At 42.5% G+C, this 26650-nt stretch overlaps 1 protein-coding gene across 1 annotated transcript; it reads left to right on the forward strand.

Annotated features, from left to right (window-relative positions):
* The first annotated feature begins 372 nt into the window (after nt 1-372).
* Nucleotides 373-26650, forward strand: PRELP (proline and arginine rich end leucine rich repeat protein). The gene is made up of 3 exons (XM_054980636.1): nt 373-493; nt 16534-17480; nt 24736-26650. The coding sequence occupies exons 2-3, from the start codon at nt 16550-16552 to the stop codon at nt 24909-24911; spliced, it is 1107 nt and encodes a 368-aa protein (XP_054836611.1). The 5' UTR covers nt 373-493; nt 16534-16549; the 3' UTR covers nt 24912-26650.

Below are 26650 nucleotides of genomic sequence, written 5' to 3' on the forward strand. Positions count from 1 at the left end.
TTAAAACACAAGAATCCCGTTTATGACCCATAGAGCCTGGCAGCCTGGCAGCCCCTTCCTGCTTTTTTGAAACAAAAACCTAGACATGCTGATTTACTGCAGAGTTAGACAACTCAGGCTTCAAGAGAGTGAAAACTACTTGAGAAAAAAGAAGCAATTTGTTTTAAAACACTGGCCGGGAACTTTCTTGCCCCAGCAGAAGGAAATGTTATTACACATGAGCCTTTCAGCAGGCAGGCAGGACATGTGTGTGGATTAAACGCGGAGTTTGGCTGCCAGAGAAAGACGTTATTGTTGTGACTTTCCCCTCCTTCCTGAGCTCCCACCCACCCTCTCGGAGAGAATCTCAAAGGAACGGAACCAGAGAAAACACACACAGCTTGGAAGAGGCTCATTTATTTCAGAACCAGACTGGAGTAAGGAAGAGGAAGAGGGGGAGGAAAAGTCCTGGAAGTTAAAAACACATAGGAGGAAGAAGGCCAGGTGGCAACAGGTAAGACCTGGGCAGGTACCTTCTTTGGAAATGGCCTCACCTAAAAAAGGGGGTGCCTTCTCCTTGGTCAGATTGTTCCTTACTGAGACCTTTTACTATCTAACTTTTGTCATATATCAGTCAAGTGATAGTTCATATCTGGTTCTTCAAAGCCAGCTTTTATTTCAACTTATCAGAACTGAGTCAAGCAAGAAAGAGGGAAAAGTTGCATGTTACAGTGGTCAAACTACTGAAGTTGTCTCCATGGAAACAGAGCTTCGGGAACTGACTTTGGTCTCCCATGATGTGCACACCCACCTACATTTCTGATGCTTATAACCCACATGTGCATGATGGGCATCTCAGAAGGCTTCTGAGGAGAAGTAGATCATTGAAAGGGAACAGATGTAAAAGTCTGAGTTTTACTCTGAGAAAGTTAAAATATTAAGGGGTTTCTCACCCCCCCCCCTCAGGATTTGCTAATATTGTTTGTATTCTGTAAAGCATTATTTTGCTATCTCATATCAAATTTGGGAAAGGTCTGGGGGTATAGTCAGTAATGAAGATTTAATCCTCCTTTGAAATCTGGTTGCTGGGAAAATGTGATGTTTGTTTTCATTCTGAGAGGAAGAAAAAATTGGGTTGCAATGAAGGAGTATTCTAGTTTCTGTTGCCACAGCCAGATGCATTTCAGAAGGAAGAACAAAGCATTTTTATACTCAGAGATGAAATATTCATTTCAACATAGAAGGCTACAGGGAAGAATACTTTTGATAATCAGTGGCATTTAACAGACTTGTACTCCGGCATTAGTATCTTTACTTGAAAAGAAGTTCCACAGGTAGCAATACTTTAGATGCTGTGTCTTGGATTGCAGAATCTTCCTAATTTGGGACAAAAAATTCTTAGCTTTCACATAGAGAAAAGAAGAGGGTAGATTTCAGGTAACTCAGTATGGATCCATACAGACTTCTTTAGAACCTGATCTTGAATAAGGGGCTTGGGTGAGATATGGCCTCATTGGTACCCAGAGATTTTCTAAGAAACCTGAGTATGAACACTAGGGATTCACATTCTCTACCATAGTGGACAAAAAGCCCACAGGAGCTGGCTTTTGTGGCACTGTTTTCAATGCCCCCTGTCAATCAGCAACATCTCCATTCTTGGAGGATTTAGAATGTCATGTGTCTGCCTGGGGAAAGGCTTTCATGCAGTGTGAGACTGTGTACTTTTTACATTGCCAGTCCCACTGGAATGCAACTCATGTGATTTTATCAGAGATTAGAAGTACAGAAGGGCAGGCTGGAAGCTTTTCTCACCACTGCAAAAGAGGGTGGGGGGGGATGAGAAAATGAGCAATCATGAGAAAAAATATGTTGGTTGGCACTTATTCCCTGCAGGAAAGGGGAGCATTAAAAAAAACACAGTGCAAACAAATTAGAAGTACTGTGTTGGAAAGTCTGAAGTCTGATCAGCTGCATTTGACAGGGTAAAAAAGGCCAAAGAATTGGAACCAACTAGCTTTCAAAGGAGAGTCAAAGGCAACTGACAGATGCAACAATCAGTGGCAACAATACGATGGTGGCAAACTGTATAAAGTAGCTAGTGTCATGTAATGGTTAATGAGGTGAGCCACAAATCCATGGTTCAAATCTCACCTATTTCCACAGCTTCAGCCTTCTGCAATAATGCAAACCTACCAGCTTTTGAGACTGTTGCAAGAATTATTGAGATCATGTACATGAATTACTTTGAACATCTGAAATGAGTGTTATAAGTGTTTGTTCTTGTTGCTTTTCTTGTGAGCTCTTCCTGTGTCTCTTACAACGTATCCAGCAGCACGTAGGGATAGTGATCAGGCACCTTGTTTCAGCATCACCAGGGATTGCACATGCTCGCTGCTTCAGCCTGTGCTGGTCTTTTGTAGATTCGAGCAGTGGATGGAAACTAGTGCTGGATGGAAACTAGTCCAGTATAAGCTGTACAAAGGCTTTTAGCACTGAGTTGTGCAGAATGTCTCAGGGCATTACCTATCTTTCTAACTGTGTGCTGCAATGGTAATGCAAGTCTAGCAGATGGAAGATTCCATTTGTCCTCAACTGCAATTCTCTGTTGGAAATATATGGAGAGGTACTGACATTTGACTGGTTCCCATTGTATTCTATGCAGTTGAATGGGGAAAAGACAAAATCTTTCATCAGATTTGTATGTCCAGCTTGGAATTGTATCTGAATCCAAATGCATATTTGTATTTTGCGTGCTGCTTTTGAAATCTGGGCCGATGGAGACACAGAGTGATCTCTGAAGAGAAGAAAATGAGCACAAGCATTAAGCAAAGATTTTTGCATGTTCACAGGAATTAGCCAGCCAGTTGATTCCAGATGTTTTCTCTGCTGGTCACACCCCATCTGTATGCCTGAGCAGAAAGCTCTCTCTGCAGAAAAAAACTATGGCAGGCGAGTCTCTATCCTTCCCCTACCCCACAAATAATTTGGATTTGCTAATGGTATGATGGCTCTAGACCAAGGTAAACATTCCGCTGCTTAACTTTTCAGTCCAGAACCTGTGTGGAGAGATGGTCTTCAGCATTAGCTCTTTCCTCTTAAAAATCTTTTGGACAGCAGCAAAAGTGCATTTGACTGTGTACAGCTATCCTAGTTTTCTCCCTAGGACAGAATCTCCCTGCTTCTATTAAATAATGTTTCAAATCTAACACCCTATTTGGACTGTATTGTAGTTCTCAAGAGATGGGAAGCAGAACAGGATAGCCCAGCTCACTCTGGTGTGTGTGTGTGTGTGTGTGTGTGGATCTATATATATAGATATATATATATGGATATATATATAGATATATATGGATCTGCATATTGTACTCGGACTTCAGAGTATGTTTAGTTTGTGGGATTCCCTCGCCAACTCCCTGAATGTGAATGTTTGTATGATAGGCTGGAGAAGAAAAAGGCTTATGACTCATAAAACATTGGAAGGCAAGAGAAGTAGGGAAAGAAAAGGTCAAGCAGACTGTCATGGCAAGGAGCTGCTATCTGTGCTGAGTTAAGAGGCACAGTCCTGGACCATTGAAAGTTCCAACCAGGAACTTCCAACCTGGACCATTAAAAGTTCCATGACGTGGTGGACTTTAAATATGGGAATTCCTCACTTGCCTATGAAGCAGGAGTTGGGATTGCCATTTAAAATGAAAAAGAAGTTCTGTCTGCTTTTCTCCCAACTAAGCTCAATTTCAGAATCAGAACCTGGCAGGAGAAAAAATGACCTTGCAGAACAGACTGCAAGGGAAAGGGCACAGCACTCCCTGTTTACATGCCTCTTTTGCATTTTCACCAACCCTCCCAACTAAGTAACATGTCATTGGGGAAGACACACATTTCCAGACAACTATAACCCTGTAACATGCAATTTGGTCCTAAGAGTTTTCCAGAAACACATTGCATAGATGCAAATCCCACAGGAAGAATTGGGTTTAGAATCAGGGTATTAATCTGGCAGAGGTAGAGCTTCTAATGAAAAATAGAGCTGAACTACAACTCCCACCCACATCTTGGTTTTTCTTGCCTTATGATCACAAAGGTGGAAAGTACTCTTTGACCTATTTTGTTGACCCCTAACTCAACTGGGTCAGGAAGGAAAGTTTAAACTACTGTATGAATTATGTCTCCTTGATTTCAATTTAGGAGGAGGTATGATGATTAGACATGGGCACGAACCAAAAAAAAATAATGAACCCTCAGTTCGTGGTTCGTTGCTGCCACCGAACGCGAACTCATGAACCGTGGTGAACATTTCCCACTGACGAACTTGTTCAGGATTTGTGGTTCATGGGGGTCAGAATGGCCCCCGTTGGACTTAGAGAGCCCATATTCACGGGAAGTGTTTAGCAGGCTCTACTCCAGCCAGCACCCAAGTTTGGCCAAGATTGCAATAGGGATCTTGGAGTTATACCCTCTCCGACCTGAGGCCCCCAGGAAACTCCCACTTGATACAATTAGAGCCACCAGTTGATGTTGGCCCAGTGTACAAGGGGTGTACTTGAAGGCAGGCCACCTCCCCTCTAGGGGGCGGGGGGTATGGCAGCAGCCCTGGAAGCAGAGGGAGGGAGGGACTAGAGCCCTAGCCCACCACTCCCACAGACCTGACCAGATCAGGCACTAATAATACGGTGTGAGACCTCAGCCAAGGTGCCCATTGAGCTTGGGCTCAGGGCCTGGCAGCAGCCCTGGAACCAGAGGGAGGGAGGGACTAGAGCCCTAGCCCACCACTCCCACAGACCTGACCAGATCAAGCACTAATAATACTGTGAGCCCTCAGCTGAGGTGCCCACTGAGCTTGGCCCCAGAGCCTGGCAGCAACACTGGAACCAGAGGGAGGGAGGGGCTAGAGCCCTAACTCAACATTCCCACAGACCTGACCAAATCAGGCACTAATAATACTGTAGGCCTCAGCTGAGGGGCCCACTGAGCTTGGCCCCAGAGCCAGGAGCAGCCCTGGAACCAGAGGAGATAGATCCCTATCCCAAAAATCCAAGCTCAATTATACTCTCTCTGTCTCTCTCCCCAAAGGCTAGCAAGTAGCAAGCAACAGCTCTGTCACACTCCACTGCTTGCTGAAAGTGAAACACAGCCTGGGAGCCCAGTGCTTTTTATAAGCACAGATCCCATAGAGCAACACAGGAGGTCTGTGGTTGGCCATCAGAGCTGCCTATCAAGATTTGCATGGATGAGATTGGAGTGCCCATGGCTACAGAACACCACCCTCCCCCTCCCCCAGGTGTCTTCTCCCATGTAACCAATTGTAACCAATTTGCAGCTCCATGGTTGGAAGGAAGACCTGCCCATCAAGGTAAGCTGGGCTTCGATTTGGGTTTCTAGGGTGACAGAAGGAGTGCAGCAGACAGAGTTCAGGCATCCCCCCGGTTCCGTTTCCAAGGGAATTGATTGATGGTGCCTGACTGTCTGGCTTCACGAACCGCGAACAAATGCAACAAATGGTCTTGTTACGAACGCTCATTCGTTGGCCATGGACCCTCACGAACTGCTGGATCGCGAACAGACGATTAGGCAGTTCGTGGCTTTTTTTGCATTCGTAATGCGGTTCATGCCCATGTCTAATGATGATACCCAGAAACACAACAAGAGAGAGAAAGAAATATGTTTCCTTTCAGGTGATGGGACTTTGTAGTTTCCAAATTAACTATAGTGAGCCTAATAATAATAGTCACCTCTGCAAAGCAAGAAAAGCAGCTCAAGGCCTGGCAGATAGGATTCAGGCCACCCGCTTTCCTGCAGTTAAATAAGCAAGGAAAATCTGTTCCTGTATCCTGGGAAATCCTACCCATCTCAGATTCCCAACTGAGTTCAACAAGCTAAAGATGGAAGGAAAGATGACCTTTGCACTCACTCATCCAAACCCACTTAACAGAGTTGTTGTCAGGATAAAATGAGGAAGGGAGAGCCACAAACACCCCCCTGAGCTTATTGGGGGGGGGGCAAAAATGCACTACACAGACACTCCCATTGTCTCCCACTTTCCGTAAAAAAAAATTTTCCCATTGTCTCAGTTGTTGTTTCTAATCAGTTCCATGTTCTACAAACAAACAGTATGTAGGCTGTTTGGAACTACATTCACATGGGCTCCCTTCTCCACCTGTGCCATTTTTCAAAAGCCCAAACAGATTCCAGTGCACATAAAATTTCAGCTGATTTCAAATGTCTTCCAAAAAAGTCAAGTTTTCAAGTTACATTAGAAAGCTGAGCAAGAACAGGATAAGTATAAGTCCAAGGGGATGTAGTTCTACAGCCTGGAGTCGCTGCTGAAAAATCCCTATTATAAGTGCCAGTCATTCACTCTCTTTTTCTTGAGAGTGAATCTGCATTCAAGCTTTTTGCTGTACCTTGACAGAAATTTAATAGTCGCTGGGGCCAGATAAAGCTGCCTTGTGGGCCAGATCCGTGATATAAGCAATAGGATTTAGATACATCTAACTTCCTGTGAATTTCACTCTGATAAGCTTGCAGTGTAATCCTAAACAGAGTTACTACAGTCTAAGCCCATTGAAGTTAATGGATTTAGACTGGAGTAATTCTTAGGATTGGTCTGTTAGTATATATAAAGCTTGTTTGCTTGCGTTTTTAATCTTGCCATTCCACCTTTATAATTTGTGACTTCTCAGTATGTTATTTCAGCATTGAACTAGCAAATAATATGTATTATATTGTTGAAAGCCCAGCTACATAAATATAGACACAAATGACATCATCAGAAATTGTAAAGCTGAAAGCTAATTTCAAACAGATTGGCAGCTCTCTTATGAATGTTGCCCCTGAGCGAAAAGAATCATGCAGCTGTTTGTTCACCTTCAGAGTGAACAATTCCTGATTTGAATTAATTCCCATCCTCCCTTCTTACAGGAAGCTTATTTGAATGTTTTTTTCTTCTCCCCAATGTCTGAGATAAACTATAGAGGAAAGGGGGAAGGGAGTTCAAATGAAAAGGAGGTGATTTACTTTGAGAGAAAAGTTGGTTATACAAAAGACCACTTTGATTTTTTAAGAATCAATTCTCTGAGACATTCTCTCTTATCTTTTTACAATTTGGGCATTAAAGACAATGGGGGTAAGCCTAAGCAGGGCTACTCAGAAGTAAGTCCCATGTTACTCATTGTGGTTACTCATTCCAGGAAAGTGTCCTTAAGATTGCACTGTTATCGCTGAGTCTAATATCCTGCCATTCCTCTGTTGGAGATAGCATTTGTTCCATCCCTCAAGGCACTATAATTTTGACTAAAAACCCACAAGAAGTGAAGAGTTACATCATGAATAAAAAGTTAGAAGGCAAGGAATATGGAGAAAAGGGCACAGAATCCCTTAAGGGAAAGAGTTTGTTCCTCAGATGCCCATGAATGTTTTGGTCAGCTCTACTGAGACTTCTCAAAGGAAGCCAAGCTTTCTGAAAACCCAACGTACAAACAGCTCCATGATACAGAATCTTTCCCTTTGCCCTACCACTTTTCATCCTCATCCTTGGACAGGACACAGGCAGATTATTATTCCTCAGTGCAACATCCAATCAGGAAGCTGTCAGGCCATCATGTATAAGAGAGTTTCCAAGGAAAGTATCAGCAGACAGTGAAGAAACCAGGCTTGCTTACTGGCAGGTTCCTTGATTTCCTGAACGATTTCTGAGAGGACTTTTCACATTCTGTCTCTGTGTACTGTTGGCTATTGGTGTTTGCTTGTTAGCCTAACACTGTTGACATTTCCTCACCACAGACCAAATGGAAAACTGAAAGCCATACAGCGTTATTTGTTAATGGGCAAGAGCTGTCTGACAGGGGCTGGCTAACTATGAATATGATATCACCAGCAACTGGACTCCTAGTTGTGGAGGGTTAGACTATTTGATGAAGAGAAATGTCTCTGCTGGGAATCACCCTACATGGCAAAGATGCAATATGCTCCATGTTTGAAAAATAGTAAACCAGGCTTGACTATGAAGAATGGAAGTTTTTGAAGGTTTCCAGATAGTTTAAGAACCTTCTGTTACAATCCACAGATTATTCCCAATGGCACAAAAATGGCATAAATACAAATCCCAAAGTCTAATCCTGAGGGAGTGAAAGCAGATTGTAAAAAGCTTCAGAAGGAGAGAAACAGGCAGAGGGATAAATAAGGACTTTCTTTCCATCTTTCCCCTGATGCAAATCACCCCCTCCTCAAATAACTTACAGCAGTCAGATCTTACCCATACATGAAGCCTCCATATCCTGGAGAGCCTTCAATGTGTCATGCAGAACATTATCCAGTGCCATGTCCACCATTTAATGTATTTGACTGGACATTTCCACACTATCACAATATGCAGCAGTGGCAGCTGCAAGAAGTAGAGTAATAGCCTAGGTAAAGGTGTAAATCTGAGTGGCATCAGATTTACAGTGCCAGGATACATTGCATGTCATTTGTGTGTTTTTTAAACCCATGTCACTGAAGTTATTAAGAAAGAACAGAGGGGAAAGCCAATGCAATCAAATCACAAAAGCTGACCTCTGCAGAAATCTAAGGGTTTATCTAGGAGAGAATGAGATGACTATCCTACAGTCTTGTCAAAGTGTCACCCACAGCTCTGCACCACTTAAAGCACAGCTGCAACCTCTAATATCTCTGCTTCTAGAAGCTCTCTTGTTGACTTTATAATTCTGTTCAAAGAAGGTCATATATCAGAAATCATGGGTATTATCTTAAACACAAACTTATTACTCCCTTGAGTTAAGTATTTATAATAACAAATTATTGATTTTTTTTGGACATGTCACTATGTAATCATGTTGGTTCAGTGAAAAAAATGCCTTGCATTTGGAATTTTTTTGACACAGAGGAAATCCTCTTTAACCAACATAAGCTTCCAAAGCTCATCTCTGTTCAATGAGATATTTGGAAATAGAGTAATTGCTGGACTAAATAAGCCATAATGATTGTATGGGTCCTGTTGTTTTCTACTCATTTTATCCAGTTTAATAATTTTGAAATACATCGTTTTTGGTCCAACCGGGGGAGTTGCAGCAAAGATATCATCAGAGCTTCTAATTTAAAAAAAATTTCTTTTGCGTCAGTTTAATGTCACACAAACTCACAATTTCCCTCTCCTTCTTTCTGCTGCAAGGGATGAGTAGCTATTAGAGATGGGCATGAACCACAAAAAAACCGAACCGTGAGGTTCGTGGTTCATGGGTTTTCATGAACCATGAACCATGAACTGGAATGAACTGGGGCCAGTTTACGAACCAGTTCGTGGTTTGTGGGATTTAAATGCCCCTTTCCGGCTGCCTAGCAGCTGCCTGCCAACTGATAGTTTAAAGGGACCTGCCACTTGCAAGCAGCAGGGCCCTTTAAACTGCTCAAATCCCACCCCCACCCACCCCCAGCCTCAGCCACACACTTACCTTGCCCTGCGGGCCTGCAGTGTCCTCCCCCTCCTCCTGCAAGGGGCGGGAAAGCCATTTTTGGCCTCTTCCACCACTGTGTGGGCCCGCAGGGCGGCGGAGGAGGCCGAAAACGGCCTCCCTGCCCCTCAAATGCCCATCTCTAGTAGCTATTTAATTCTTCCTGCCATGTTATGAAATGTATTAAATTCAAGATATTTTAAATCCATGTGGATTTTAAGAAAGTGGACAAGATTATGAATAGGGGCATGCATTACAATATACACAAAATATATATCAAAATATACACAAAAATCATTGCTTTGGGTTGTTATAGTAACTTCCCAGAATGATAACATAAATCAAGGTATTATGAAATCCCTGTGCCTGAAAAAAAAATTGGTGTTGGTTTTTGTGTTCAGGTGCTTACCATCATGCAGCAGGCAAGTTGTTTTTCTTTGATTCTATTGATTTCCTGGGTGAGTAATTGGATGGGAGACCTCCAATGAAGACCAGGGTTGCAGAGGCAGGCAATGGCAAACCACTTCTGTTAGTCATTTGCCATGAAAACCCCACCAGGGGTTGCCATAAGTCAGCTTTGATTTGAGGGCACTCTCCACCACCATTTAGATTAAACAGAGGACTGAGTTCTGTGTAAAATTGGAGCCATTATCTTTATAAACAGTTGCCCCAGACCCTTGTATACATTCCCCATTGAAAATAATTGTCCCAAACTCCAGAACCCCCCAAACCCACACAAGTTTGAATTCTGAACTGATCATGTCCTATCTGGAAATAAGCAATCATGGTAAAAATCCCCTCTCAAGCCCAGATCTGAAATTATAATGAAATTCTTATTGAGTCACACCCCTAAATATGACCCAAGTGGATTATCCTAAACCTGTCAATCGGTTTCAGTACCATTGACCATATCATTATAGGTTTCTTATCTGGGCTGGAAATTTGGGGCATCTTGGGGCATCTTTTTGGAGGACATGTTCCAGATTGAAGTGATGGAAAACATTGTTCTACCCAATGAGAGTTGTCCTATGAGAGTTCAATTTTGTCTCTCATGCTTTTATCAGCTACATGAAACTGCTAGCAGAGATTTCCAGGGATATGGGTAGGTTTACCAGCTCCAGGCTGGGAAATTCCTGGAGATTTGGGGGAGATGTCTGTGGAGGGAGGAATTTGGGGAGGGATTTCAACTAAAATCTATTGTAAACCCTAGAGTCTGCCCTCTGAAGATGCCATTTTCTCCAGGGCAACTAATCTGGTGATCAGTTGTTATTCTGGGAGAAATCCAAGCCTCATCTGGAGGATGGAAGCCTTAGATATTCTGATGACATCCAGTGTTTTTCTTTTTTCTTTTAATGAAATCCAGATGAGGTTGTGAGTGTGATAGTTATGAATATGTGCCTGGGGTCACTAAAGGACTGGATTACTGTGAATAAGTTTAAGGTTAATCTCAGTAAAACAGTATTGAGACTGGTGGGGAATTTGGTGGATCAGTTAATTAAACGTGCCTTTTCCAGAATCATTCACAAATTTTCTAAAGGACAAAGTGTGTTGCCTTGGACCCAGCACTGCTGGACATCAGATGGTAGTTATCTCAAAGTGGCTGTTAGCAGGTTTGGCTGATATGCCATGTACTCCATAACCATAAAAAGAGATCTGGCTACTGTCAGTTATGAATTGTGTAGTATCCAAATTTATTTCTACAAGTCTAAAAGAAAATCGCTTTAAACATTTGTATAATATCTCACTCCACACAAGTTAACCACTATACACAGAAGTGCATGGGATCTGTGCTGGCAGTGTGGCACTTCTATCACAGATTTCTAGCTTGCTTTGGTCATATTCAAAAATTAAACCTCTTGGAAATTTGTAATTAAGTTTTGCAGATTTGCAGATTTGGAATAATGGATCCCACAGGGTTGAATCGAGATGTAGGATTTTCCTTGCATTACAGATGCTAATTTTCTGCACTTCGCACCCCTGCTCTATTAAGTTACATGTATTATAGCTAGCAGTACCTTCCTGACATTCTAATTTACAATATCCCTCACATCCTCTGCTTGGATTATAAAGACTCCTCCTTCTTCATTCCTTGTATCTGACAAAGGGAGCTTTGACTCTCAAAAGCTCATACCTTGGAAATCTAGTTGGTCTTTAAGGTGCTTCTACAGACCACCTGAAACTATCTTTTTGGGATATACTTCTTGGTCAAAAAGTTATTCTTTTGGTTTATTTAAAAGGGCACATTGCCCTTTCAGGTTCAGAACTGGACTTGTGTTCACTTACCTCTCCTAAACTGGCAATAGCAGCAAAATTGAAAAAGTCAGAACCTCCTTCAGAGGGTGAATGGTTCCACCATATGTGGCCAGTTTTTTTTTAATGGAAAGACAAAGTGGCTTAGCTCAGGCGTCATGTAAATGCATGCTTTAAAATTAAACCACCTATGGAATGGTGCCACTACACTAACTATGGTTAGTTCTGATCCATCAAACCAGGTTTGGTTTACTGATAGCAGTTTTATGGTTTTGCTTGGCATACACCTATTTTTAAAAATGTGTGACCAGTGACCACACTAAGAGAAACACAACCTTCACCCGCAAACAATGAAATACAAAATGAAAAATCTAGTTAGAAAATGGATACAAATTTAAACCAGAATATAGCTGAGTTTGAAGGGTTGCTTTTCCCATTACTTCAGTGCTTCTGCATGACATACAAACATGGAAAACCTGGCTTAATCCTGGCTTGTTCTCCCATACCACCCTTGCCAAAATGCAAGCAAGGATACCAGATGTGTATCTGAAAAGGAGGTGGAGAAATGAGTGAAAGCAATGAAAACATTTTGTTGAGGCAAACCAAAATCTGAATGACTGTTTGTGAGCCAAATCCTGGTTTCATAAACAACTCATAGTTGAAATAAACCATGGTTTCACATGACATCTGAATCAAGCAAATGGTTACAAAGGGAATCTGATGGAATATGGATCCAATTCCCTTTCTTCACTGCCCTACTGAAAGGTCTATTTTATTTTGCTAGCTGCTGCTTTTGAGTGTCTAACAGTACCTCTTAGACTGCTTGCTACTGATTCATTGTCTTGTGAGTCAGCTTCCATATTAAGCATAGATTACCAAGGCAATATTTCCTCTGAACGTATTCCAAAGGTGCAATAAACCTTTCTGGCAGAACTTCTAATGGCTCCAGAGGCACACAGCCCCCTGCCCCCGCCTCCAGCAATACTATTTGAGTCTCCTAAGTTAAGTAGGCTCTGTTTGTGCATTCTTACAACTGATCTAGAAGGCTGAGTGTAGATTTCAGTGCAAACACTTGGTGGCAGTGCTGTTAAAATATCTGCTTGTGTCAGTATGAAATACTGGGGTTCAAAATGATCAGGATTTATCCGTACTCAGTAGAAGAAGGATGGGAAGTCAAGCAAGAAACTTCACTCAACTCACCGCATCCAGCTAGGCAATATACATACTTTCCCTTCCCTCTCCATATGTTCGTGTGATCTGCATTCTCATTTGCCACATGCATAATGTTAGACTGTCCCCAGCCCCAGATCCTTGGCATAGTTTCTCCCTTGCTATGAAGCTAATGGTTGTGACATCACGTCAGAGAGGCCCAGTCGTTGCCTCTGTAATGATGGCAGCCACTGGGTTTGTTAGTAGCTCATGTCAGTATCAGACATCCAGACCGCTCCTCCCTTCCCTGCAGGTCGCATTCTTTTGAAAGAGTTGGGGGTCTATGTTTTGGTTTGCCTAAAAATACACCTCTTATTTGGGTCCCTAAATGTGAATGGAGCACTTTGGAAAATCTGAGGCAGGAATTGGAGGGGGGCGGGGGGGGGGGAGAGAGAGAGAGCTTAATTCCATGAACTGAATGACAAATGACAGCCAGCAAAATGATATTTCCAGTAGAGCTGGAGTTCCAGTTTATACAGAGTCTCATGTATAGCAAAATAAAAAGGTCACCAAGACATTTAGTCCAACAATCTGCAAAACAAAGAATTGACAAAATCCCACCCTTACATGATGCACACTTAGACCCAGAATAATCAAATTTTTGTTAGAATTTACCATGAGCAAATGCAGATGAGACAATAAAGGTAATTTTCTTGGGAGTTAGATCAAGATGGGTAGCCGTGTTAATCTGTCTAGCAGTAGAAAAGAGCAAGAATCCAGTAGCACCTATAAGACTAACAAAATTTGTGGTAGGGTATGAGCTTTTGTGAGTCACAGCTCACTTCTTCAGATACCTGAAGGTCTTATAGGTGCTATATATCCATAGGTGCTTGTAGCCATCAATATTTTGTTTAACATTACAAAGCAGCAGTGGGTGTGAGGGTTCAGTATGGAGGGGGACAGCAGCGGGGGGGGGATGTCAACCCATTCACTCTTTGAACAGTTTCACGCCTCATTGAAACCCCTCAGTATGGAAAAAAGACAAAGCACTGCCTTACTAAAGCTGTTTTTAAAAAATCAGAACCAGCCATAGATCTCCCATGTAAAATTAAGTCTATTTTTAGCTCTAGAAGGTAAACAATAGCTTCTATATAAGATGTATGTTTAGATAGTCAGGACAGAACCCGTATGTTTTGCACTGGATTCAGACAGATCAAGATGATAGGATAAGAAGTACTTCTCATTAGCTGGTATAAGTTTTAAAAATACTGTCACATACTCAGTTAGAATGTAGAGGTGTGTGACCCTCATTTCTTCCTTGATAAGAAAAGCCTTGTGGCCTCTTTCTTTCCCTCAGTGGGCATTCAAGTCAGCTTTGAGGCAAGAGGAAGTCAGCCATTCACTTCACCTCTGCCAGGAAGCTCCAGAAAACACAGGTTGTCTGCAGTTTTCAAGGACGTTGCTGTATTGGTTGCAAATGCTCACAGTTTCTTCACAGCTGTGACCATGGGAGGCTCACTTATTTTTCTAAATGAAGTTTGACACTCTTGAGAATAAGAGCCTTTTCCAGATCATTTTTAAAGACTATTTTATTCTTCATGCAGCATTTGTGCTAATCCTGAAGCAGCAGCTGCAATGTAGAATCTCAACTTCAAGTAAGGGGGGGGGCAGGAGGCAGTCCGGCTGCAGGGAGTGGCCCCATTTACATCCATTGACTTTGCCTGTTAGGATACACGTGTGCAGCAGCACTGGAAGATTGCAGAGCACTGGCAACTGGAGGAATCAAACTGAACAAGGGGGAAAGGGAACAGATCATGAAATAGGGTGTGTGGGTCTTTGCAGATGTATCTCTGTTTTTAAAATAATTTCCAGGCTGAATGAGGGTACTCTTCACTATCACTGAGAAGGTAAACAATGTTCAGGATAGGAGGATTATACTTGTGCCTAAAGGAGCAGAAAGGCACCCAGACAAACAAAATCCGTCTGTAAAGCAGCATCTTCCCTAGAAAAAGTGGCGCCCATTTAGAAGCACCCCTGCTCCATTCAGGCAGCAGCAAAATGCAGACTTGTTGTCCTTCATTGCTGCCCACACCTGCATCTCTGCAGACAAGAGCCAGTGCATGGACTGCTGCCTCACTTCACCTCCTCCCCAATCAAAAATCTCACGGGCTAATATCAGGGCCATCATTACTAGGCTCGCCATTTGTTCAGGAGTGTCTCCTACCCCTGGGCTCCCTCCAGGCCCCGCTAGGGTTCTTTGCCCCAGTGGAAGCAAAGAGTGAGAATGGGGAGCAATGTTGCACAACACTGCATGGGCACTTCTGGTTTGTGTCCAGGAGTGATGTCCCAGTGCTCTAGGAATTTGCCTGCATCTATGGTAAAAACCATAGAGATTAGTGAATTCCTGGAATGTCATGACTTCACTTGTTGAGTGCAAACAGGCAACATCACTCCCTGCCTGAAAATATGCCTGCGGGTTGCCAGAGCTGGGCTGGCAATCCTAGTCATTACCTCTCAGTTTAACCAAACTTGTAGAGCTACTGTGGGGGTAAAAAACAAGGAGTGGAGACTGGAGAGCCATGTTTGCTGCTCTGGGTTCCTCATAGGCTTGACAACTCACCCTCTTGCCACCACCTCCCAGTCCCAGATGCTCATTTGCAGATAGGAGGGGAAAGACATCAAACTAAGACCCAGAACTGGTTTTAGCTGGAAGTGATGTCCACACATACACAATGGTTTTTTCCTCTATGCCCTACCCCTCCAAGTCTCCCAGGGGTTGCAGGCATATGCCTGGTGACTCCAACTCCTCAGAGGAAAAGCAAGATACCAATAAATATTTTCTCCATTACACACACAGCAAAACACTGGTCACACATGAACATAAGAAGCAGCCTTATATTGCATCACATCATTAATTCATTTAGCTCAGTAATATCTAGTCTGACTAGCAGAAAGTCAACAGAGACTGAGATAAAGAAAGGCCTTTTGCTTCCTTTTGCTGACTTGAGATTCTTTAACTAGAGACTCAGTCTGAGGCTTTCCACATGCAAGAGAATCAGCCCCCAGTGTAACCTGTCACTTCCACATTGCATTGGAAATTACATTACCAAATGACATAAATACCCACTGCCCCTCACCCCCGTCACCCTCCATCACCCAATCTGGCCCCCAGGAGTCCTGTCAACCCCAAGTGGCAGAGCTACTGATGTGCCTGGGAATGTGGAAGTGAAGTTACCAAAATAGCTCATTTTAGGGGACCTTCTGCTGAGAGCTTGGATTCTAATTTCTTATTGTTCTGGACAGCTGTATTTTTGTGGACAATTCTTGTTGTTTTACTATGATACAGTGTTAGTTTGCTGTGAAAACCTGTTTTTAATTTTGAAAGCTGCTCGGAGCTTTAAGGAACAGCAAAAGAAAATCTTTAAATAGCTTAAATGGAATTAAATGGGTTCAGTGAATAAAAAGGTGCATCAATTTAGGGCCAATTAAAACATGAAACAAAAATCAGCAGCAACTGTAGCACCAAGAGATACTCTGGGTGCCAGAGAGAAACAATGAAATGCTGTTTCAGGTTGGTTGCTGTCTGCAATAGATGAGCAAGATTCGAGTCCAGCAGCACCTTAAAGACCAACAAGATTTTCCAGGGTTGAGGACATATTTATGAGTCACACAGATCTCTTTTTAATACTTTCTTTTTGTCTTCCCTCAGATAAACTATTTAGACCATGAAGGTGGTTACCAGCCTGATTTTCCCACTCATTCTTGTTCTTCTCTGTGAAGTAAATGGGCAGAGGCGCAGACCTCCAAAGAAGCGTGTTACTCCTCCACCTATTGAACCTGTTGAGCCTACAGAGTTGCCTCCACCTTTGCCTCCCGGCCCCCCCTCAGTTTTCCCAGACTGCCCCAGAGAATGCTTTTGCCCTCCAGATTTCCCTTCAGCCTTGTACTGTGACAGCCGCAACCTACGGAAAGTGCCCATCATCCCATCTAGGACCCATTACCTTTACCTTCAGAACAACTTCATTGAAGACCTTCCTGAAGAATCCTTCAAGAATGCCACAGAGCTGAGGTGGATCAATCTGGACAACAATCGTATCAAGAGGGTGGACAAGAGGGTACTGGATAAGTTAGAGAGCCTTGTCTTTCTGTACCTGGAGAAGAACCATCTTAGGGAAATACCTAACAATCTGCCTTCGAATCTGGAGCAGCTTCGGCTGAGCAGAAACAGAATCTCCAAGATACCCCCTGGTGCCTTCAACAAGCTGGAGCACCTCATCCTCCTAGATCTCCATAACAATGAACTAAATGATGCAGTCTTCAACAAGAACACTTTCAAGGGGCTCAAGAATCTCATGCAACTCAACTTAGCTCGCAACATACTAAGGAAGATGCCACCTGGACTTCCCACTGCAGTCCACCAGCTTTTCCTAGATAAGAACAACATTACTGACATCCCTGAAAATTACTTCAAAGACTTTGCCAACTTGGCATTCCTCAGGCTTAACTACAATGGCCTCACTGATAAAGGGCTTCCCAGGAACTCTTTCAATATCACTAACTTGCTGGTCTTGCATCTGGCACACAACAAGCTTACGAACATCCCCTACATCAGCCCCAACCTGGAGCATCTCTACTTGAATGATAATTTAATTGAAAGTGAGTCAAGTGTGGACTGAAAATTGGTTAGGTTTACAGGAGGTATCACAAGGAGACCATCTTTTGTTTGTTTGGGTTGGGGGAGACTAACCTGCTCAAGATCAGTCTTATAATTAATGGTTCAGTGTCCATAATCAAAACCAGAAGAATACTGCTTGCACTGAAGCATCAAATTGGCATAAATGATGAGCATCCTAGTCTCTTGCTCTGCTTTTTGGAAGCCTCTCAAAATTCTGGTTACAGAGGTTCTCTGACGTTATCTTCTGACTTAAAACTTTGAAGAGGAAGGGCCTTTTATATATGTAAATTGGGCAGCATACATATAGAGCAGAATGATAATTATCTTTATTTTTAGGTGCATGTATGATCGGGGAATAGCATGTGAAATTGAGAGATGGAGATCTCTCCTGTAATTCTATCAGTTCTTTGTGAAGTTTCAGCAAAGCCATACTTATTTTACAGGATAGATGTCATCCCACAAAATGTGCAAGTACAGCTGTAGGAATAACAAAAACCTCTTCCATTTTGCCTCAGATGCTTGTACCGCTGGAGCTCCCACCACCTGCTGCCTTTATTAAAAACATCTGCAGGGGAGCAAGAATGCAGAATTCCTTCCATTTTTTTGCAAAGAAAGGAAACAATAAGTCATGACACTTAAAAACAAGTCCTAGTGTGTAATTTTTTACACTGTGGGTTAAACTTTCAGAAGATATTAAACCTCCAGAGGAGCAGCAGATAGATCACTGAAGCCTGTTTAAGGATGGCCTCAAAGGATGTAGAAACCAAGTAACTTTATGCACATCTGATACGCAAGGCAAAAACTTTTCTTTGGAATGAGGACAGCTCATTGATACTACATTGATAACTCTAATGCTGAACACCACCCAGGCAGGATTCTAGACAAGTAACTCTTGATTGTAAAATTATACAGCTTTCTTTTAAATTAATCACTTAGATTCACACTATCAAGTCTGAGGTTATTCTAAGGTCAGACTGAAAATCTTTTCTCTGCAAGTACAAAGGCAGGAGACCTACTGCCAGGGGCAAACCATGAAGCTGAGCTTCATTTAGATTGTTTCCTTGCTAACACTACAACATTCAAAATGATGGTTATCTCTCCCACGACTTAATATTGAAATCTGACCTATGTTTTTCAGAGTTAGACTTCAAAGATTTAACATTTATTTTGAAAGTCATGCATGGGTTTCTGTGCTTCAGTGATTTCATCTCCTCTCAGCAAAAGCATGATGCCTGTGGGTGTGCCCATAACTAATGGGAAATGGGAAATCTTCAGTTCAGTTATTTCAGTGAGAGGGGCACTCCAAGGAAGAGGCCACTGATGTGGCATGCCAGCATGGGTGTTTAGCCTGTTGAACGTGAGTTGTCTAGCATGTGAAAGCATCCTAGATCCCTCCCACAGTAGTCTCAAAATAACAGAAAAAATAAAGAAGAAAATAGCAAGAAAATAAATATAATTTTCAGCTTCCATGGTCATCCAATTCCCAGCTCATATACAGCAAGGTGCAAGATAGTTGCACTAGTGATACATCTGTTTTAGGATATCATTGGGCCCATCAGCGACAGCACTGACCATCAGAAAAGCATAGAACTCTTCTTTACAGCTTCATACTGGTGTAAGGGTACTTGCCTCTTGTCCATTTTCAGCCTTCCTTAATTGTGACTAGAACGAAGGAAGAGGGTTTATTAATTTAAGATTGGGCTTGCTTTGTTACTTTGAAGCTGAGTTTGCTAGATTTTGGTGTTACCAGTGTTGGCAGAGTGTGTACATGACAGTCAGGATAATGACTGTCTGAACTGATTGAAAGTAACAAAAGCTTTCCTAATAGAACTAACACACAGGATAGGAAAGAGATGAAATTAATTAGCTGCCTTGCTAGCTGAGAGTGTGTGTTCAGAGTTCCTAGAAAAAAAGCCTAAGAATAGCATTCTGCAGACAGGAGAGGAAAAGTCCGAAAGAAAGTATACTTTACAGTCTTGTCTATTTACAGCCTGCTCCCCCCCCCCCCGGGCACAGGACGTTCTTCTCTTCTGTGTACACTAGAGATTGCTATACTCTAACAACCTGTCGATTTGATCTTGTGCTGTTGCAGAATTACATCCGTTTAAGTCCTGGCTTACAAGAGTGAATCTATTTAGGATTAAACTATAAGTCTACCAGATCTCCAGTTTCTATGAGGAGCTTCCAAAAGTGCTGTAAACTTCTGTTGTAAACACACAGAAGGATCAGAATTTGTGTGCAGCTAATAAGGAATTGGCTGAACAAAATACCAGTTATGCCTGTAGTTAGGATATGCAAGAACACGAAAGATGTAGAGTTTGTGCATCAGCATGTGGGATGATAAATGACTGGGGGGGGGGGGAGATTTTGCTGCTTAAGGCAGAATACTTCCTGTACAGAAAATTCTTGAAGGAACAGTAGCATAAAAGTGCACCTAGATCAATAGTGTGCATGTGACTGGTGCTTTTGCAACAGAATATTAATTTTGATTCATGAACTCTTATTATTAAGACTAAACATACCTGCAGTTCTTATAATGTGCACAAAAGTTATAATGCTTTTTTGCAGAACTGGAGCACTGGGGCAGGTAAAGGTTTTTGACCAGCTCAGCTTATTCCCTTAGAAAGTCCTTACAAAAAGCCATCCCAAATTTTCTAGGCATTGGGAGGGTGCTTCAACATCTGTTACAAAAGACAAACACATCTCATTAGTATACAGAGAACAAAATAGTTAAGCATGGGCAGTCAAATAAGTTAAATCCACACAGTGATGCAGTAAATTCTGTAATAGGCCATTTCCACAGAGCCCGTCATTCCCACCCTTTTCCCCCTTTAGGTGTCTGTTTTGCTGAGTTGCCCTGACAACTCATCCTCCACACACACTCCCCACAAGTGCTTATGTTTCACTGTGAGATTGCAGGACAGCCTCCAAACAGTCCCTAAGAAAAACAGTTTTGGAGAGGAGGTCGGGCACTTTCGTCATTGTAGCCTGAAATTGCCAGCCTCGCTTTCGTTTTTGTCTCTTTTGAACTTGGCACCTGCATGAGTGCCTTCATCTCATTTTGAAAGGAGGCTTCCATGGCTGAACTGAAAGAGAAAGAGCTTTGGGGGAGGGACTGGGCAGAGATAGGAGGATTCTTTAGAGTGCTTTAAGTGTTCATATACCAAAGAACGGGGGAAACTGCTCTGTCAACCTGCAGCAGAAGAAAGCACTAGAGAAAAGGCAGTAACAAAACAGCATGCATCTGTTTTGTGAACGTAGATGTGAGGAAGCCTGAGAATAAGCTGCCAGAGTTCCATGGGTGGGCTGTGCATATAAGGATGTATGGAAACAGCCATAGTGTGGTGGTTTTAATAGTAAGCCACCTTGAGCAGATGAAGAGGTAATATAGAAATATTCATAAAAAATTAATAAAACCGGAAAAATAGTTTATTGATAAGCCGTCAGATTCAGCTGGCATTCATACACAAAAGAAAAGGGAGGTTTGATTTAGAACATGCTTTCTTTGAGTTGGATTCTGTCCATATGCCATGCAAAGAAGTGTGACTTCCCTGCCTGCCCCTTCCCACTGCATCCTGAAATGCACCCTCCCCGCAATACTGCTCCTAGGTGACAGCATGAGGGGTGAGTTCAAGAGCTGCTACAGAGGAGGGGAAATTAGCCAAAGTTGCCTTCCACCCTTGCACAAGCAGATTGTTTCCATGGGATCCAACTCCATGGGCATAAAAGATGGTTTTAAAAGGTCATACTTATATGCATTGTTACAAAATTTCAGGAGGTTTGTTCTTTCCGTTCCCTGGTGCTGCAGCCAGAGCCTAGAATGCTGGCCATCAGCATATTTTCTTATAATAGTACAAACCCTAAATCTAGTTCATCAGAAAACTCAAGGTGGATCTTCAAGGGAATCAAAGTTCTGCTCTTTAATATTGAAAACTTTCAGTAGTGAGAAATCAGAAGATCTCCCTTTTCTGTGATGTAGACCAATAGCTGGCTGTAGAATTACCAGCCTCCAGGTAGTGGCTGGAGATCTCCTGGAATCACAACTGGTCTCCAGGCCACAGAGATCAGTTCACCTGGAGAAAATGGTTACTTTGGGGGGTGGACTCTATGGAATTATGCCATGACAAGGTCCTTTCCCTCCCCAAACCCCACTTTCTCCAGGTTTCTCCAGCTTTTACCCCCTAGATCTCCAGGAATTTCCCAACTTGGAGCTGGCGACCCTAGCTGGCTGAGAAGTCCAAAGGGAGGGCTTGGAGCTTGAACAAAGCCAACCAAGCTTAGGAAAGACATATGATGTCATATATTTGAACACAGTGAAACTTCTGCTTAGCAACATCTCAAGTATGGTCTTTCAGGGAAAAATAATGGTGGCTACATGATTTCTGCCTCATCCACCCCTTTTGAGATGGCCTGCCAGGAAATTCCTCTACAGTGTTTACTGCATATCCATGTCTGAGAAACAAGTGGAAAGTGAGATTAGTGATGTTAAAAAATGAGAATAATAGCCTTGATTAGCCCATGGTTGCTGAATGGGTTTGTTGTGGATGACTAAACTTCATTACTCCAAATTTCAGATCTGGTATGTTTCCCATCAAGTGTCAAATAGTTTAAAAAATCATTGTAGATTAGCTTCTCTTACCAGACTGGTTGCCCACAATCAAATAGTTTGGAGGACTAGTGCAAATTTTCCATGAGGAATAATGCATGCATATGAAAAGGCAAGGCTGTAAGAGATTGTATATTGATGTTATAGTAAAACTGACATAACATAGCTCCCATGAAGAAAAATCTCAGATCCCAGCCTGGGTTTCTCATGAGAGACTGCTTTTATTTGCCCCAAACTGCACAATGGAAACTACAAGTTGGTATTAGTTTATTATACAATGGTCTGCTTGACTTCCACACAGGAAACCAAATGCAGATTGCTGTGTTTCAGAGCCTTCACCATTAGCAATTACTGTAATGAGACAAAGTTAGACATCTCACAATTATAGCAAGCAATAACTAAATGTGACTGAAATTATATATCTATACACCTACCATTTAAATGTTGCACATTTAACAAGCATCTAACTACATCACAGCCATTCAATGCTGCAATATAACCTACAACCCAAGGCATTCTGTACTTGTCTAATAATACAGGGATGATGAGGATATGACCCTGTAGAAGACTGAAATCGGTAGCTAACAAGTACTAAAGGACCCAGGTTAGGTTATATTAATTACTTTGCTAGGCAACCCGCAATGTTAGGTGTACCACACCACCCCTTCTAACATTTCATTTCTACATGCCTTTAAAGTGATATACTTAGTCTTATAGTGTGGGAACACAACATAATTGGTATCAAAGTCCCTTGGAAGATCTGCATCAGTTTTCAATATATCTAATTCTCAATGTGGCCAAATCTGTGCATATTTCAGTCCAGAGACTGGCACTATGAACAGACAAGACGGATCTTTCTACAAACCTGAAAGATGGCACAGGTTTGCAGAAGAATCTGGATTCTAAAAGAAAAATTAGGGGGATTTTTAAAACCTCAAATTATAAAAGGAATTTTAGTTGTTGTAGATTTCCGGGCTGTATGGCCGTGGTCTCAGCATTGTAGTTCCTGATGTTTTGCCAGCAGCTGTGAATGGCATCTTCAGAGGTGTAGCACTGAAAGACAGAATTCTCTCAGAGTCAATGTATGGAGAAAATGTTAGCAGGTAATTTATATCTACTCAGAAAGGTGGGTTTGGGCTGAACCCAAACCTACCTTCCTGAGTAGATATAAACGTGTGGAGAAAATGTTAGCAGGTAATTTATATCTACTCAGGAAGGTGGGTTTGGGTTCAGCTCAAACTAACCTTCCTGAGTAGATATAAATTACCTGCTAACATCCTCTCCACACATTAACACTGAGAGAATTCTGTCTTTCGGTGCTACACCTCTGAAGATGCCAGTCACAGCTGCTGGCGAAACGTCAGGAACTACAATGCCATGACCACGACCATACAGCCCAGAAAATCTACAACAACTAACGTTCTCCGGCCGTGAAAGCCTTCGACAATATAAAATGAATGCCTGTAGCTTTAAGAAAAGGATGCCCTCGGGGGCCATGCTTAGGCAACCACATTATTACTAGACTTCAAGATTTGATTTCTGTCAGTGAGAGGCAGGGGGAGGCCGCTTTTGTAATTTGATGGAGGACGAATCAGGGTCAGGCCTGGCACGAACCACCAGGCAACTTGTTACCATGCAATTCGCATGACTTGCCCAGGCCCAGCTGCTTGCTACTGTTCATCAGTAGTCATCCTTTGAAAACCAGTGTGGTGTAGTCCTTAGAGTTTCAGACTAGGATCTGGCAGACCTAAGTTTGAAAGCCCACTCTGTCATAAAAGCTCACTTGGTGACCTTGGGCCCGTCACACATTCACAGTCTAGCCTACCTCACAGGATTGTTGTGAGGATAAAATGAAGGAGAGCAGAATGATGTGAGCTGTTTTGAGTCCCAACTGTGGAGGAAGTCATGTGATAAATGAAGTTAATAAATATACTTCAAGATGGGGGTTAATAAATATACTTCAAGATGGGGGCTTAGAAGATAGGCTAGTTGGTGGGTGAGAAGGAGAGAAGGAGGCAGGGAAAGGTGGGGATATGGGGGTTGCCAGAATGAGGGAAAGAGGAAAGAGTAGGGAAGGGGATACAGGGGAAAGTGAGGTGCTCCTAAGTCCTTGCTGGTTCCCTGCAGTGCAACTGGGCCTGGCTAGAACCATGTAACAGGACCATAGTTTTCCCAGGTAAAGGCTGCTGGGGGCAGGGGTGGGAGGGAAAGCTGGGGACAGGTAACCAAAGGGTGGCTGACAGGAGAAAAGGAAGCAAAAAACAGGGGCCGGTTTATGGGGGTTTTCAGAGTAGGGAAAGAATAGTGGGGGAGGGGGGATGAAATTCCCCCTACAAATACATACGGGTCCTCCCAGTTGTATAGATATATTTCTAGCTGATGATAGCATACTGCAGGAGTTGAGAAATGAGCAAGGAAGGAAGGCTTTTGTTCCAAATGGGCTGGAAGTTTCTTATGTTGTTTTGCATTGATGGATAGATCCATACAGCTTAAAGCTTCAAGGGTGCACCACAGTTACACAGCCTCATATTTTAATAAACCTGGCAGTTGAAAGAACAATGGGATGTCCACAGGGTAAAAAATATGCAGATTTTCCAAAACTAATGCCATGCTTTCTTTTCCTCCCATAGCTGTCAATGGAACTCAGATATGCCCAATTTCTCTGTTTGCTTTCCGAGAACCATCCTCAGACCTCGACAAGGTGCCCCATCTTCGCTACCTGCGCCTAGATGGCAACCACCTGAAGCCACCCATCCCCTTGGACCTGATGATGTGTTTCCGACTGTTGCAGTCTGTTATTTTCTAAGCCTTGTAGCAATTGCTACTCTCCTGGGACTTTGGCTTTGTGCAGTGACTTGATTCCAGTCTATGTTAGACATGGGGAATGTATTCTGTCATCTCTCTCTCACCTTACCTCACCAGTGCCTTCTTTTTTCTCCTCCATTCTGCTTCTTACTCTCTTGGCTGCAGAAACTTTTTGTTTTCAGCGCAGCCCCTCCCTATGCAGCATCTTATAAATGTCCTAGGATGTTGCCCAACTTGTATCCACAAAATAGCCACAAGTTACAGTAAATCTGGCACCTCCTATCTTTTAACTGATATCAAATGTAGAGAACGGCATATACACAGCATTTGCAGCGTTTGTGATATTGCCTTGCTGTCTTGAGCTTTACATAGAATTATTGCCTCCCCACCATGATGATAACAAGCTTATAAAAGAAATTATGTTTTGCATAACTCCCGGAAAGAAAAAGTAAATGCAATTTCATTTCAGAATGCCCTTTGTCTAGCAATGATTTTGATAAAAGGAATAGTCAGACTTGTTAGGTGGCAATTGTAAGTGCAACATAAGTAGAAGCCCTATCCTGTATGAAGTACTATTGAGTACATAAATCCCATGGAATCGGGCAAGGTATATTGTGAATACAATGGAAAGAGATTAGGAATTGATACTCTTCCTGGTTTTGCTCTTTGGCATAGTACAGATGATGATGCCACAACAAAACTGCAGGAATGTACTGAATAATAAGAATTAATGTGAGCTCCAGCACCCAGAGTGCTTGAAAAGCACTGAGTCAAAGGGAAATTGTTGTTCAACTTATTTCCCACAACTGAGTTCCAGAGTCACTATGGTGCTGTGAATCATTTTGCGTCTTCAACACTTAACAGTTTGTTTGAATTAGAGAGAATTTGGCACTAGATAGGTTAGCATTGGCTAGACAAAGCTGTTCTGACATTTTCTTTTGCATGATATGCCCCAACTGGTACCATATCATGGTTTTGTGTCAGTTCCACTATCCTTTTTTTTAAATGAGTAGTGCCTCAGCGATTTCTGTGCAGATGTCACAAGGGAAAGCATCTCCAGTTCTTCAAGATATGGCTCCTTGAAGCTTTCAAATAAGAGTCTCTGGATCAGTAACAGTGAAAGAAGGCTCTAGATTAATCCTTGCCATCTGCATCTAAAAGGATCAGATAGCAGCTGATGTGAAAGACTCTTCTTCTTAAGTAAGAAGAGCCAATTAATTTTAGAAGATAATGTTTGCGCAGCCAAAATACTGAGAAGAGGAGCAAGAATGAATAAAAATGTACTTAAGGAGAGGCATGTTTTAAGACAGGGGACCCCAACCTTTTCAAGGCTGCTGGAGCCTTTGGAATTCTAACACAGAGTGATGGGTGCCACCACAAAATGACTGCCACAGGAGGCAGAGACAACTAAAAATATTGAGGTGATACATAGCTCTAAGTAGCTCTTCAACATTACATTTAAACTCTGTTTAACAGATTGCCTTTTAAAATGAACATTATACACACACACACACACAAAGAGTAACACCATGAAGATCCTTGAGCTATGGTGACAACTGTTGATGAGGCAACTTTTAAAATCACTTGGCAGGTGGCAGGAAAGATGTTGGTGAGTGCCATAGCTCCCACACTGGGGCTCCCTGTTTAAAGGGGCAACTCTGCCTCACCTAATCTCTAAGCAGCAGCAACCAGCAAAGGTATCAAGGAGACCTATGGTTGTTGTGGGTTTTCCGGGCTGTA

Source organism: Eublepharis macularius, chromosome 5, assembly GCF_028583425.1.
Source record: "Eublepharis macularius isolate TG4126 chromosome 5, MPM_Emac_v1.0, whole genome shotgun sequence".
NCBI lineage: Eukaryota > Metazoa > Chordata > Lepidosauria > Squamata > Eublepharidae > Eublepharis > Eublepharis macularius.

Coding starts and splice junctions, on each gene's coding strand:
- PRELP (XM_054980636.1), top strand. CDS start 16,550: ATGAAGGTGGTTACCAGCCTGATTTTCCCACTCATTCTTGTTCTTCTC. Junction 17,481..24,735: donor GAATGATAATTTAATTGAAA/GTGAGTCAAGTG, acceptor TTCCTCCCATAG/CTGTCAATGGAACTCAGATA.